The sequence below is a fragment of the Lissotriton helveticus genome, chromosome 4_2 (assembly GCF_964261635.1).
Source record: "Lissotriton helveticus chromosome 4_2, aLisHel1.1, whole genome shotgun sequence".
Taxonomy (NCBI): Eukaryota; Metazoa; Chordata; class Amphibia; order Caudata; family Salamandridae; genus Lissotriton; species Lissotriton helveticus.
This window is the reverse complement of record NC_136064.1, coordinates 111134364-111147539: the sequence shown is the minus strand read 5'-3', so window position 1 is coordinate 111147539 and position 13176 is coordinate 111134364. Positions and strand designations below refer to the sequence as shown.

General features: G+C 46.5%; 1 protein-coding gene across 1 annotated transcript in view; it reads right to left on the bottom strand.

The window, feature by feature from the left end:
- Positions 1–13176, bottom strand: part of LOC144752239 (uncharacterized) — a 212306-nt gene that overhangs the window by 4581 nt on the left and 194549 nt on the right. The window contains exons 10-11 of the mRNA XM_078640238.1: positions 9548–9671; positions 601–765 (exon numbers count right to left, since the gene is read on the bottom strand). Of these exons, the coding sequence (XP_078496364.1) occupies positions 601–765; positions 9548–9671 (289 nt within the window). The remainder of the gene's footprint in view (positions 1–600; positions 766–9547; positions 9672–13176) is intronic.

The window sequence follows — 13176 nt, the reverse complement described above, 5'->3', positions numbered from 1 at the left end:
TTCGCATGCCCACATGCGGCAAATAGGAGGGTCACCTTTTACAGGACATTGTTCAAAGATTAAAACAGTCTTCAGTACGACCGTGTGTCCAGTTGAGCATGAATTATCAGAGTATAATCTCTTGTGAATAGGGATTGAGTTCCGTGCAGCTGCTCGTCTGCTACCACTACCTGAGGTAGAGAACCACAGGAAGACTTGCAGCAGTTTCCCTGCTATATCATAGCATAACTTTACTTTCTAACCTTAAAAACCTGACTTGGGCTCCCAAACAGCATGAAGCCAAAACCAAAGAAGTATCTATGGAACAGCTCCGGTAATTCCTCTCTGGTCTATCAGGATCTTCTACCTTCGATTATGGGAACAAAAGCAATGGCGGTAAAGATAATTTGGAAATGAGGTACAGGGCATGTGATATGGGGTATGTGACTCTATAACGGATTCAACCACTAGATTGCAGTTTAATGCACCGCATGTAAATATATAGAGCTAATCACTTGTGGCATGTGAATCTATAACAGGTCCATATAAAAATACAAAAATGCAGTCTCCACTACCAATGTTCTTGTCACTCTCGTGCAGGTACCTTGGTCTCGTACCCACCTGAAGGGCTTTCAAGAACTTGTCACAGAAGGTGCTGAAGATTTGGCAGCACTCCTCCAGCTTGAAGGTCTCTTCGTCCTCACAGAGGAACTCCAGCAGCTGCTGCCTGGAGGCCCGCATCGCCTCCATCTCCCTCTGCACCCCTTCTAGTTGATCCTCAGCACCCTGGAACAATAAGAGCCAAACCATGAGCCAGAGTTCCACCTTGTGACTCATTAACGCCAACAAATTACTGGACATTTCACGTGCAGGCCATCAACAGCAACAAATGAGCGAGAGTCTCACTATGAGACCCATCAATAGCAACAAATGAGCGATAGCCTCACTATGTGACCCATCAACAGCAACAAATGAGAGAGTCTCAATATGTGACCCATCAACAGCAACAAATGAGAGAGTCTCAATATGTGACCCATCAACAGCAACAAATGAGCGAGAGTCTCACTATGTGACCCATCAACAGCAACAAATGAGAGAGTCTCACTATGTGACCTATCAATAGCAAGAAATGAGCGAAAGTCTCACTATGTGACCCATCAACAGCAACAAATGAGCGAGAGCCTCACTATGTGACCCATCAACAGCAACACATAAGCGAGAGCCTCACTATGTGACCCATCAATAGCAACAAATGAGCGAGAGCATCACTATGTGACCCATCAATAGCAGCAAATGAGCGAGAGCCTCACTATGTGACCCATCAATAGCAACAAATGAGCAAGGGTCTCACCATGTGACCCATCAATAGCAACAAATGAGCGCGAGAGTCTCACTATGTGACCCATCAATAGCAACAAATGAGCGAGAGCCTCACTATGTGACCCATCAATAGCAACAAATGAGCGAGAGCCTCACTATGTGACCCATCAATAGCAACAAATGAGCGAGAGCCTCACTATGTGACCCATCAATAGCAACAAATGAGCGAGAGTCTCACTATGTGACCCATCAATAGCAACAAATGAGCGAGAGCCTCACTATGTGACCCATCAATAGCAACAAATGAGCGAGAGTCTCACTATGTGACCCATCAATAGCAACAAATGAGCGAGAGCCTCACTATGTGACCCATCAACAGCAACACATGAGCGAGAGCCTCACTATGTGACCCATCAATAGCAACAAATGAGCGAGAGCATCACTATGTGACCCATCAATAGCAACAAATGAGCGAGAGCCTCACTATGTGACCCATCAATAGCAACAAATGAGCGAGAGTCTCACTATGTGACCTATCAATAGCAACAAATGAGCGATAGCCTCACTATGTGACCCATCAACAGCAACACATGAGCGAGAGCCTCACTATGTGACCCATCAATAGCAACAAATGAGCGAGAGCATCACTATGTGACCCATCAATAGCAACAAATGAGCGAGAGCCTCACTATGTGACCCATCAATAGCAACAAATGAGCGAGAGTCTCACTATGTGACCCATCAATAGCAACAAATGAGCGAGAGTCTCACTATGTGACCCATCAATAGCAACAAATGAGCGAGAGCCTCACTATGTGACCCATCAATAACAACAAATGAGCGAGAGTCTCACTATGTGACCCATCAATAGCAACAAATGAGCGAGAGCCTCACTATGTGACCCATCAATAGCAACAAATGAGCGAGAGTCTCACTATGTGACTCATCAATAGCAACAAATGAGCGATAGCCTCACTATGTGACCCATCAATAGCAACAAATGAGCGAGAGACTCACTATGTGACCCATCAACAGCAACAAATGAGCGAGAGCCTCACTATGTGACTCATCAACAGCAACAAATGAGCGAGAGACTCACTATGTGACCCATCAATAGCAACAAATGAGAGAGAGCCTCACAATGTGACCCATTAAAGGCAACAAATGACCGGACATCCCACATGCAGGTCATCAATAGCAACAAATGAGCGAGAGTCTCACTATGTGACCCATCGATAGCAACAAATGAGCGAGAGTCTCACTATGTGACTCATCAATAGCAACAAATGAGCGATAGCCTCACTATGTGACCCATCAATAGCAACAAATGAGCGATAGTCTCACTATGTGACCCATCAGCAGCAACGAATGAGTGAGAGCCTCACTATGTGACCCATCAATAGCAACAAATGAGCGAGAGCCTCACTATGTGACTCATCAATAGCAACAAATGAGCGATAGCCTCACTATGTGACCCATCAATAGCAACAAATGAGCGATAGTCTCACTATGTGACCCATCAATAGCAACAAATGAGCGAGAGCCTCACTATGTGACCCATCAATAGCAACGAATGAGTGAGAGCCTCACTATGTGACCCATCAGCAGCAACGAATGAGTGAGAGCCTCACTATGTGACCCATCAACAGCAACAAATGAGCGAGAGACTCACTATGTGACCCATCAACAGCAACAAATGAGAGAGTCTCAATATGTTACCCATCAATAGCAACAAATGAGAGAGAGCCTCACAATGTGACCCATTAAAGGCAACAAATGACCGGACATCCCACATGCAGGTCATCAATAGCAACAAATGAGCGAGAGTCTCACTATGTGACCCATCAATAGCAACAAATGAGCGAGAGTCTCACTATGTGACCCATCAATAGCCACAAATGAGGGAGAGTCTCACTATGCGACCCATTAAAGGCAATAGATGAGCAAAAGTCCCAATATGTGACCCCATTAATGACAGCAAATAAATGAGAGCCACATGTGATCCTTTAATGACAACAAATGAGTGAGAGCCCCATCATATGATCCACTGAGGCTGACAAATGAGCCAGAGTTCCACAAGTTAACTATTAATCAGGGGCGGCTCCTCCGCAAAGGTGGAGGAGTGTCGCCCCACTGGCTCAGAGCCAGGTTGTGCAGGGAGGGGTGGGGCTGGGGCATGGGAGGGGGAAGGAGGAGTGCTATGTGCCGTCTCAGGCCAACCAAAACATGCATGCGCACTTAGGTTTCTCCAGCCTGGATGTATTGAGCAGCCAGGCTGGAGAAACCCCACAGACTCTCTGACCTGAGCTGAGAGTCTTCTCAGCCCGCTAAAGCCAATCCCCGTGCTGCTCTCATATGAGAGCAGCGTGGAGATTGGATAGGAGTCTGGTGCTTTCTCAGGAACTCCAAGAACTACAGTAGAGGAGCGCGAGACGGACTGCAGTATCAGGAAAGTGTTTATTTTTATCACCCACTCGTCACGCACTGCCTGTGTGCTTCACGCTATTCTCCTCTCCCCCCATGCTTTCCACTGGTCCCCTCCCATGTCCCCTCCAATTGCCCCACCTCTGTATTTTATTGTGTCGGACGCCACTGCTATTAATGCCATAAGATGACCAAGAGTCATAACATGTGACTGAATAATACCAGCAAACGAGTAAGAGTACCCCCGGTCACCATTAATGCCAAAGAATGTGGGTTCCACTCTGTGACAACAGTAACACTAGCAAAGGAGTAAGAGTGCCCCAGGTCACCATTAATGCCAAAGAATGTGGGTTCCACTCTGTGACAACTAACAACAGCAAATGAGTAAGAGTGCCCCCAGGTCACCATTAATGCCAAAGAATGTGAGTTCCACTATGTGACAAGTAACACCAGCAAATGAGTAAGAGTGCCCCCAGGTCACCATTAATGCCAAAGAATGTGAGTTCCACTATGTGACAAGTAACAACAACAAATGAGTAAGAGTGCCCCAGGTCACCATTAATGCTAAAGAATGTGAGTTCCACTATGTGACAAGTAACAACAACAAATGACTAAGAGTGCCCCCAGGTCACCATTAATGCTAAAGAATGTGAGTTCCAGTATGTGACAAGTAACAGCAGCAAATGAGTACGAGTGCCCCCAGGTCACCATTAATGCCAAAGAATGTGAGTTCCACTATGTGACAAGTAACAACAACAAATGAGTAAGAGTGCCCCAGGTCACCATTAATGCTAAAGAATGTGAGTTCCACTATGTGACAAGTAACAGCAGCAAATGAGTAAGAGTGCCCCCAGGTCACCATTAATGCTAAAGAATGTGAGTTCCAGTGTGTGACAAGTAACAGCAGCAAATGAGTAAGAGTGCCCCCAGACCACCATTAATGGGCATGGGAGGGGGGAGGAGGAGTGCTATGTGCCGTCTCAGGCCAACCAAAACATGCATACGCACTTAGGTTTCTCCAGCCTGGATGTATTGAGCAGCCAGGCTGGAGAAACCCCACAGACTCTCTGACCTGAGCTGAGAGTCTTCTCAGCCCGCTCAGGCCAATCCCCGTGCTGCTCTCATATGAGAGCAGCGTGGAGATTGGATAGGAGTCTGGTGCTTTCTCAGGAACTCCAAGAACTACAGTAGAGGAGCGCGAGACGGACTGCAGTATCAGGAAAGTGTTTATTTTTATCACCCACTCGTCACGCACTGCCTGTGTGCTTCACGCTATTCTCCTCTCTCCCCATGCTTTCCACTGGTCCCCTCCCATGCCACCTCCAATTGCCCCACCTCTGTATTTTATTGTGTCGGACGCCACTGCTATTAATGCCAAAAGATGACCAAGAGTCATAACATGTGACTGAATAATACCAGCAAACGAGTAAGAGTACCCCCGGTCACCATTAATGCCAAAGAATGTGGGTTCCACTCTGTGACAACAGTAACACTAGCAAAGGAGTAAGAGTGCCCCCAGGTCACCATTAATGGCAAAGAATGTGGGTTCCACTCTGTGACAAGTAACAACAGCAAATGAGTAAGAGTGCCCCCAGGTCACCATTAATGACAAAGAATGTGTGTTTCACTCCGTGATAACAGTAACACCAGCAAATGAGTAAGAGTGCCCCCAGGTCACCATTAATGCCAAAGAATGTGAGTTCCACTATGTGACAAGTAACAGCAGCAAATGAGTAAGAGTGCCCCAGGTCACCATTAATGCCAAAGAATGTGAGTTCCACTATGTGACAAGTAACAACAACAAATGAGTAAGAGTGCCCCCAGGTCACCATTAATGCCAAAGAATGTGAGTTCCACTATGTGACAAGCAATACCAGCAAATGAGTAAGAGTGCCCCCAGGTCAACAATAATGCCAAAGAATGTGAGTTCCACGATGTGACAAGTAACACCAGCAAATGAGTAAGAGTGCCCCCAGGTCACCATTAATGCCAAAGAATGTGAGTTCCACTATGTGACAAGTAACACCAGCAAATGAGTAAGAGTGCCCCCAGGTCACCATTAATGCCAAAGAATGTGGGTTTCACTCTGTGACAACAGTAACACCAGCAAATGAGTAAGAGTGCCCCCAGGTCACCATTAATGCCAAAGAATGTGGGTTCCACTCTGTGACAAGTAACAACAGCAAATGAGTAAGAGTGCCCCCAGGTCACCAATAATGACAAAGAATGTGGGTTCCACTCTGTGACAAGTAACAACAGCAAATGAGTAAGAGTGCCCCCAGGTCACCATTAATGGCAAAGAATGTGGGTTCCACTCTGTGACAAGTAACAACAGCAAATGAGTAAGAGTGCCCCCAGGTCACCATTAATGGCAAAGAATGTGGGTTCCACTCTGTGACAAGTAACAACAGCAAATGAGTAAGAGTGCCCCCAGGTCACCATTAATGACAAAGAATGTGTGTTTCACTCCGTGATAACAGTAACACCAGCAAATGAGTAAGAGTGCCCCCAGGTCACCATTAATGCCAAAGAATGTAAGTTCCACTATGTGACAAGTAACAGCAGCAAATGAGTAAGAGTGCCCCAGGTCACCATTAATGCCAAAGAATGTGAGTTCCACTATGTGACAAGTAACAACAACAAATGAGTAAGAGTGCCCCCAGGTCACCATTAATGCCAAAGAATGTGAGTTCCACTATGTGACAAGCAATACCAGCAAATGAGTAAGAGTGCCCCCAGGTCAACAATAATGCCAAAGAATGTGAGTTCCACGATGTGACAAGTAACACCAGCAAATGAGTAAGAGTGCCCCCAGGTCACCATTAATGCCAAAGAATGTGAGTTCCACTATGTGACAAGTAACACCAGCAAATGAGTAAGAGTGCCCCCAGGTCACCATTAATGCTAAAGAATGTGAGTTCCACTATGTGACAAGTAACAGCAGCAAATGAGTAAGAGTGCCCAATAGGTCACCATTAATGCTAAAGAATGTGAGTTCCACTATGTGACAAGTAACAGCAGCAAATGAGTAAGAGTGCCCCCAGATCACCATTAATGCCAAAGAATGTGAGTTCCACTATCTGACAAGTAACAGCAGCAAATGAGTAAGAGTGCCCCCAGGTCACCATTAATGCCAAAGAATGTGAGTTCCACTATCTGACAAGTAACAGCAGCAAATGAGTAAGGGTGCCCCCAGGTCACCATTAATGCCAAAGAATGTGAGTTCCACTATGTGACAAGTAACACCAGCAAATGAGTAAGAGTGCCCCAGGTCACCATTAATGCCAAAGAATGTGGGTTTCACTCTGTGACAACAGTAACACCAGCAAATGAGTAAGAGTGCCCCCCAGGTCACCATTAATGCTAAAGAATGTGGGCTTCACTCTGTGACAACAGTAACACCAGCAAATGAGTAAGAGTGCCCCCAGGTCACCATTAATGCCAAAGAATGTGGTTTTCACTCTGTGACAACAGTAACACCAGCAAATGAGTAAGAGTGCCCCCAGGTCACCATTAATGCCAAAGAATGTGAGTTCCACTATGTGACAAGTAGCAGCAGCAAATGAGTAAGAGTGCCCCCAGGTCACCATTAATGCCAAAGAATGTGAGTTCCACAATATGACAAGTAACAGCAGCAAATGAGTAAGAGTGCCCCAGGTCACCATTAATGCCAAAGAATGTTGCTTTTCACTCTGTGACAACAGTAACACCAGCAAATGAGTAAGAGTGCCCCCAGGTCACCATTAATGCCAAAGAATGTGAGTTCCACTATGTGACAAGTAACAACAACAAATGAGTAAGAGTGGCCCCAGGTCACCATTAATGCCAAAGAATGTGGGTTTCACTCTGTGACAACAGTAACACCAGCAAATGAGTAAGAGTGCCCCCAGGTCACCATTAATGCCAAAGAATGTGAGTTCCACTATGTGACAAGTAACACCAGCAAATGAGTAAGAGTGCCCCAGGTCACCATTAATGCCAAAGAATGTGGGTTTCACTCTGTGACAACAGTAACACCAGCAAATGAGTAAGAGTGCCCCCAGGTCACCATTAATGCCAAAGAATGTGAGTTCCACTATGTGACAAGTAACAACAACAAATGAGTAAGAGTGCCCCAGGTCACCATTAATGCTAAAGAATGTGAGTTCCACTATGTGACAAGTATCAGCAGCAAATGAGTAAGAGTGCCCCCAGGTCACCATTAATGCCAAAGAATGTGAGTTCCACTATGTGACAAGTAACAACAACAAATGAGTAAGAGCGCCCCCAGGTCATAATTAATGCCAAAGAATGTGAGTTCCACTATGTGACAAGTAATAACAACAAATGAGTAAGAGTGCCCCCAGGTCACCATTAATGCCAAAGAATGTGAGTTCCACTATGTGACAAGCAATACCAGCAAACTTGCAAACTCCTGAAGTGGTGACCATTAATGCAAACAACTGAATCTGTATCCAACGTGTAGGTCATTAATGGCAATACATATGAGATAATCCAGATTTGTTGGACCTAGAACCCACCATGTGACCCTATAAAACCAACAAATGAGCAAAAGTCTCACATGCAACCCATTAATCCAAGAAGCAAGGCCAATAATGCCAAAAAATAATCACAAATCCCAACATGTGATCCACTGATGCAGACCAACGAGTTCCACATTTGTTATGTTGATTTGTATTGCGCACTAATCACCCGCCATGGTATCCAGGTGCTCGAACAGAGGTGTAGTATTGTTGCCCTGCCCCTTTATTTGAAGAGACAGTTTATGTCAAAAGCTGTTCAAACTTGTGAAACACTCATACAAACAAAGGAGCAAGAGTGTCCCTATGTCATCATTAATGCCAAACATTTACTCAAAGTCCCACGCTTGGACGTGTTAATTACAACAACTGAAAGAGCATCCTACATGCAGGCACGTAATGGCAAAATAAAGGTAATAGTCTCACCATGTGACCCACTACAACAAATGAGCAATAGGCCACAGAGTGGCCCCCTTAATGCCAACAAATGAGCAAAAGTTCCAACAAGTGGCCCATTAATGACAACAGATGAGTGAGAGGCCACCGAGTAACCCCTCAATACCAACAATTGAGCAAAAGTTCCAACGTGTGACCCATTACTAACAGGAGATGAGTGAGAGACCACTGAGTGATCCATAAATACCAACAAATGAGCAAAAGTTACAACATGCAACCCATTAATGCCAACAATGAAAGCTCCACACTGGAACTCGTCAGTTCTAACAGATGACTGAGAGGGCCACAATGTGACCCATTAATAACAACAAATGAGCTAAAGTTCCTGTAACCCATTAATGACAACTGTTTGTCAAGTGGGGCGCTGCTAACAAGCACACTACATGAGCAAGCGTTGCCCTACCACATGGATGACCATAACACCAAGGGAAGGCCGATCATGAGCTCCTTGACTAACAGAACAATGTATATTTTAGCACAAATCTCATCACATGAAGCAAGTGGACCACCACCAAGTACTCTACACACCAGTTCCACCAGTACATTGGTTAGTAGCATCCTACCACAAGAATGCACAGCAGACCAATCAAAACATTAGCATGAATCTCGCCATGTGAGGCAAACAGCACATCATCGAATGAGCATGCTACAGTGCACTGCAGGACAACTGCCACATCACACCACTCGCATTACTGAATTACAGCAATGCCCGCAAGCGGAGGCAAGCCGGCTGCAAACTACAGGGTGTGCAGGACCCTGCCACATGACATCAGAGCCAGTCACACATGTCACAGAACCAGCTCCCCTTCCCTCTGCAGAGTCACACACCCCACTTAAATTGGACTTACTTGCAAGAACCCCGCCATTTGGGCCCTGATTTCCCTGTGCTCCGCTGCCACCAGCGTACGGGCCAGAGACGACACCTGCTTCTGCAGCCGGTAGAACTCTTCCACCATTCCTCCTTCGGATAACCTGGGAGTGGAGAGAGGCAGGGGCTGAGTGTACGCAGAAGTCATGGATTTTCACTTACAAGAACCCGGCTATTGCAACCGCAAACAGGACAATGCTAAGCACCTGGTCTACAAGACTTCAAGAAAACTTATCCATTGCCAAGTATCCATGGCTTGTCCCCCAGCATCCACACCAAGAGTGGACAGTTTGTTGTGTGTGGCTTTGTATTGCTTTCAAAGAGGATAGTGGTGTTTTGTTTTGATAATCAATGTTATTGAGTTTTGAATATAACAAGGAACACAGAGCCATTCAAGACTACCTGGCACATGCATCAACATTGGAGTTTTCGATTCCTTAATTGCGAAAAATAAGGAATCGCAATTAAGGAATCGCAAACTGCAATGCATCAAGAAATCGCTAAATACATTGCGATTTCTTAAAATTCCTTAATTGCAATTCTCAATTTAAGAATCGCAATTAAGGAATCCCTTCCCATTCATTCCTATGGGCCTAGAGGCCCATAGGAATGAATGGGAAGACATTCTCATTTTGTGAATCGCAATTAAGGAATCGCAAAATGAGAATGCAATTTCAAGGGTGCAGGGGTGGCCCAAAGGACACCCTATTGCACTCCTGAAATTTGCCATTACGTACATTTTTCACACACACATGCCCCAAGGGCATGTGTGTGTGTGTAAAATGGCACTTTGAAAAATGCACTTTTGTGCATTTTTCAAAGTTTTCGCAAATTACCATGAGGGTCAACTTCATGGTAATTTGCACCCCTTATTTGCGAATTCGCAAATTTTAAATGTTTGATGCATTGCATTTAAGGAATCTCAATTTGAGATTCCTTAAATGCAATCGCAATTTAAGAAATCGCAATTTTGCGATTTCTTAATTTGCGAGAACAACAAAATGCATGATGCATCCTAAAAATGGAAATTGCATTCGCAAACGGCCGAATTCTGCTATTCGCACCGTTTGCGAATGCAATTTCCTTTGATGCATGTGCCCGTACATCTTAAAATGCAAGACCAAGGCAAAAACACTTCACATTGGCATAAAAGGATAGACACACCTACGGTCATTATTGGCATATCCACTCTGGAGATCAAATCAACCCACAATAGTCGTCTAGCACTACAACCCATTTGCCCCACATTGAGGGTAGTGGTGTTAGTGATTCAACACCCTCTAAGATGTGGGTACTGAGCAGCTCGTGAACAGAAAGTGATTGGTTTGATGTATAGTGTTTGAGAGCAACAGTAGGAAGCCAGGAAGGCCTCATAAAAAAATGGGACGCGTAATACAGTGGTACTGCATCAACCAGGCCCACAGAAGAAGAGTTCTTGCTTCTTGGCACTGGATTGTACCAATGCAAGAAAGGTCACTGAACAGACCAGGCTCATGCAAGCGGCTACTGCCAGAGAAGCAGATTGGTGAAATAAAGCCAAAGGGTTTGTCTGCCAAGGCCCAACCCAGAGGTTTAAATACTTGAAAAGGGTCCTGACCCTTCTTTTCCTGTAAGCATAGAGTGCTGCACGCGCCCCACCTTCACTACTGTTTTGAGGGCCTTGGAATGGGTTTTGATGGGGGACTAGGGCAATGCTGCTGGAAAAACAACACAGGATGTGGAGAGATAGGGGCCTTCTGATCATGCTCACTCATCCCCCTCCAACACCTAGGGCAGGTCCACAGTGGTTCGGGTGGGCTGAAAGACAGTGCTACGTTCACTTTCACTCGCTTGCCATCATGGCAGCCACCAATGAGGGGTTTATAAACAATGCAAACTTTGCAAGATCTTGTACTACTCATTAAAGTTCAATAGGACTGGATGTGTGCCACGTGCATAAAACGCATATCAAGATCAGCATGGATACCAAGAGTGTCAAGATAGTGACCGACATGGGAAAGCAATCAGCCGGTCTCGAATATGGAAGAAAACCAGAGTCCAGAGATGACGTGTTCCTGGTCCTCGTGCACTATAATCCCACTGTAACCTGGCAGGAGCACCCTGAGTCCAGAGATGACGTGTTCCTGGTCCTCGCGCAGTATAATCCTACCGTAGCCTGGCAGGAGTACCCTGAGTCCAGAGATGACGTGTTCCTGGTCCTCGTGCACTATAATCCTACCGTAGCCTGGCAGGAGTACCCTGAGTCCAGAGATGACGTGTTCCTGGTCCTCGCGCACTATAGTCCTTCCGTAACCTGGCAGGAGCACCCTGAGTCCAGAGATGACGTGTTCCTGGTCCTCGTGCACTATAATCCCACTGTAACCTGGCAGGAGTACCTTGAGTCCAGAGATGACGTGTTCCTGGTCCTCGTGCACTATAGTCCTACCGTAGCCTGGCAGGAGTACCTTGAGTCTAGAGATGACGTGTTCCTGGTCCTCGTGCACTATAATCCTACCGTAGCCTGGCAGGAGTACCCTGAGTCCAGAGATGACGTGTTCCTGGTCCTCGTGCACTATAATCCTACCGTAGCCTGGCAGGAGTACCTTGAGTCCAGAGATGACGTGTTCCTGGTCCTCGTGCACTATAATTCCACTGTAACCTGGCAGGAGCACCCTGAGTCCAGAGATGACGTGTTCCTGGTCCTCGTGCACTATAATTCCACTGTAACCTGGCAGGAGCACCCTGAGTCCAGAGATGACGTGTTCCTGGTCCTCGTGCACTATAGTCCTTCCGTAGCCTGGCAGGAGTACCCTGAGTCCAGAGATGACGTGTTATTGGTCCTCGTGCACTATAATCCCACTGTAACCTGGCAGGAGCACCCTGAGTCCAGAGATGACGTGTTCCTGGTCCTCGTGCACTATAATCCCACTGTAACCTGGCAGGAGCACCCTGAGTCCAGAGATGACGTGTTCCTGGTCCTCGTGCACTATAGTCCTACCGTAGCCTGGCAGGAGTACCCTGAGTCCAGAGATGACGTGTTCCTGGTCCTCGTGCACTATAATCCTACCGTAGCCTGGCAGGAGTACCCTGAGTCCAGAGATGACGTGTTCCTGGTCCTCGTGCACTATAATCCCACTGTAACCTGGCAGGAGCACCCTGACTCCAGAGATGACGTGTTCCTGGTCCTGGTGCTCTATAATCCTACCGTAGCCTGGCAGGAGCACCCTGAGTCCAGAGATGACGTGTTCCAGGTCCTCGTGCACTATAATCCTACCGTAGCCTGGCAGGAGCACCTTGAGTCCAGAGATGACGTGTTCCTGGTCCTCGCGCACTATAGTCCTTCCGTAGCCTGGCAGGAGTACCCTGAGTCCAGAGATGACGTGTTCCTGGTCCTCGTGCACTATAATCCTACCGTAGCCTGGCAGGAGTACCCTGAGTCCAGAGATGACGTGTTCCTGGCCCTCGTGCACTATAGTCCTTCCGCAGCCTGGCAGGAGAACCTTGAGTCCAGAGATGACGTGTTCCTGGTCCTCGTGCACTATAGTCCTTCCGCAGCCTGGCAGGAGTACCTTGAGTCCAGAGATGACGTGTTCCTGGTCCTCGTGCACAATAGTCCTTCCGCAGCCTGGC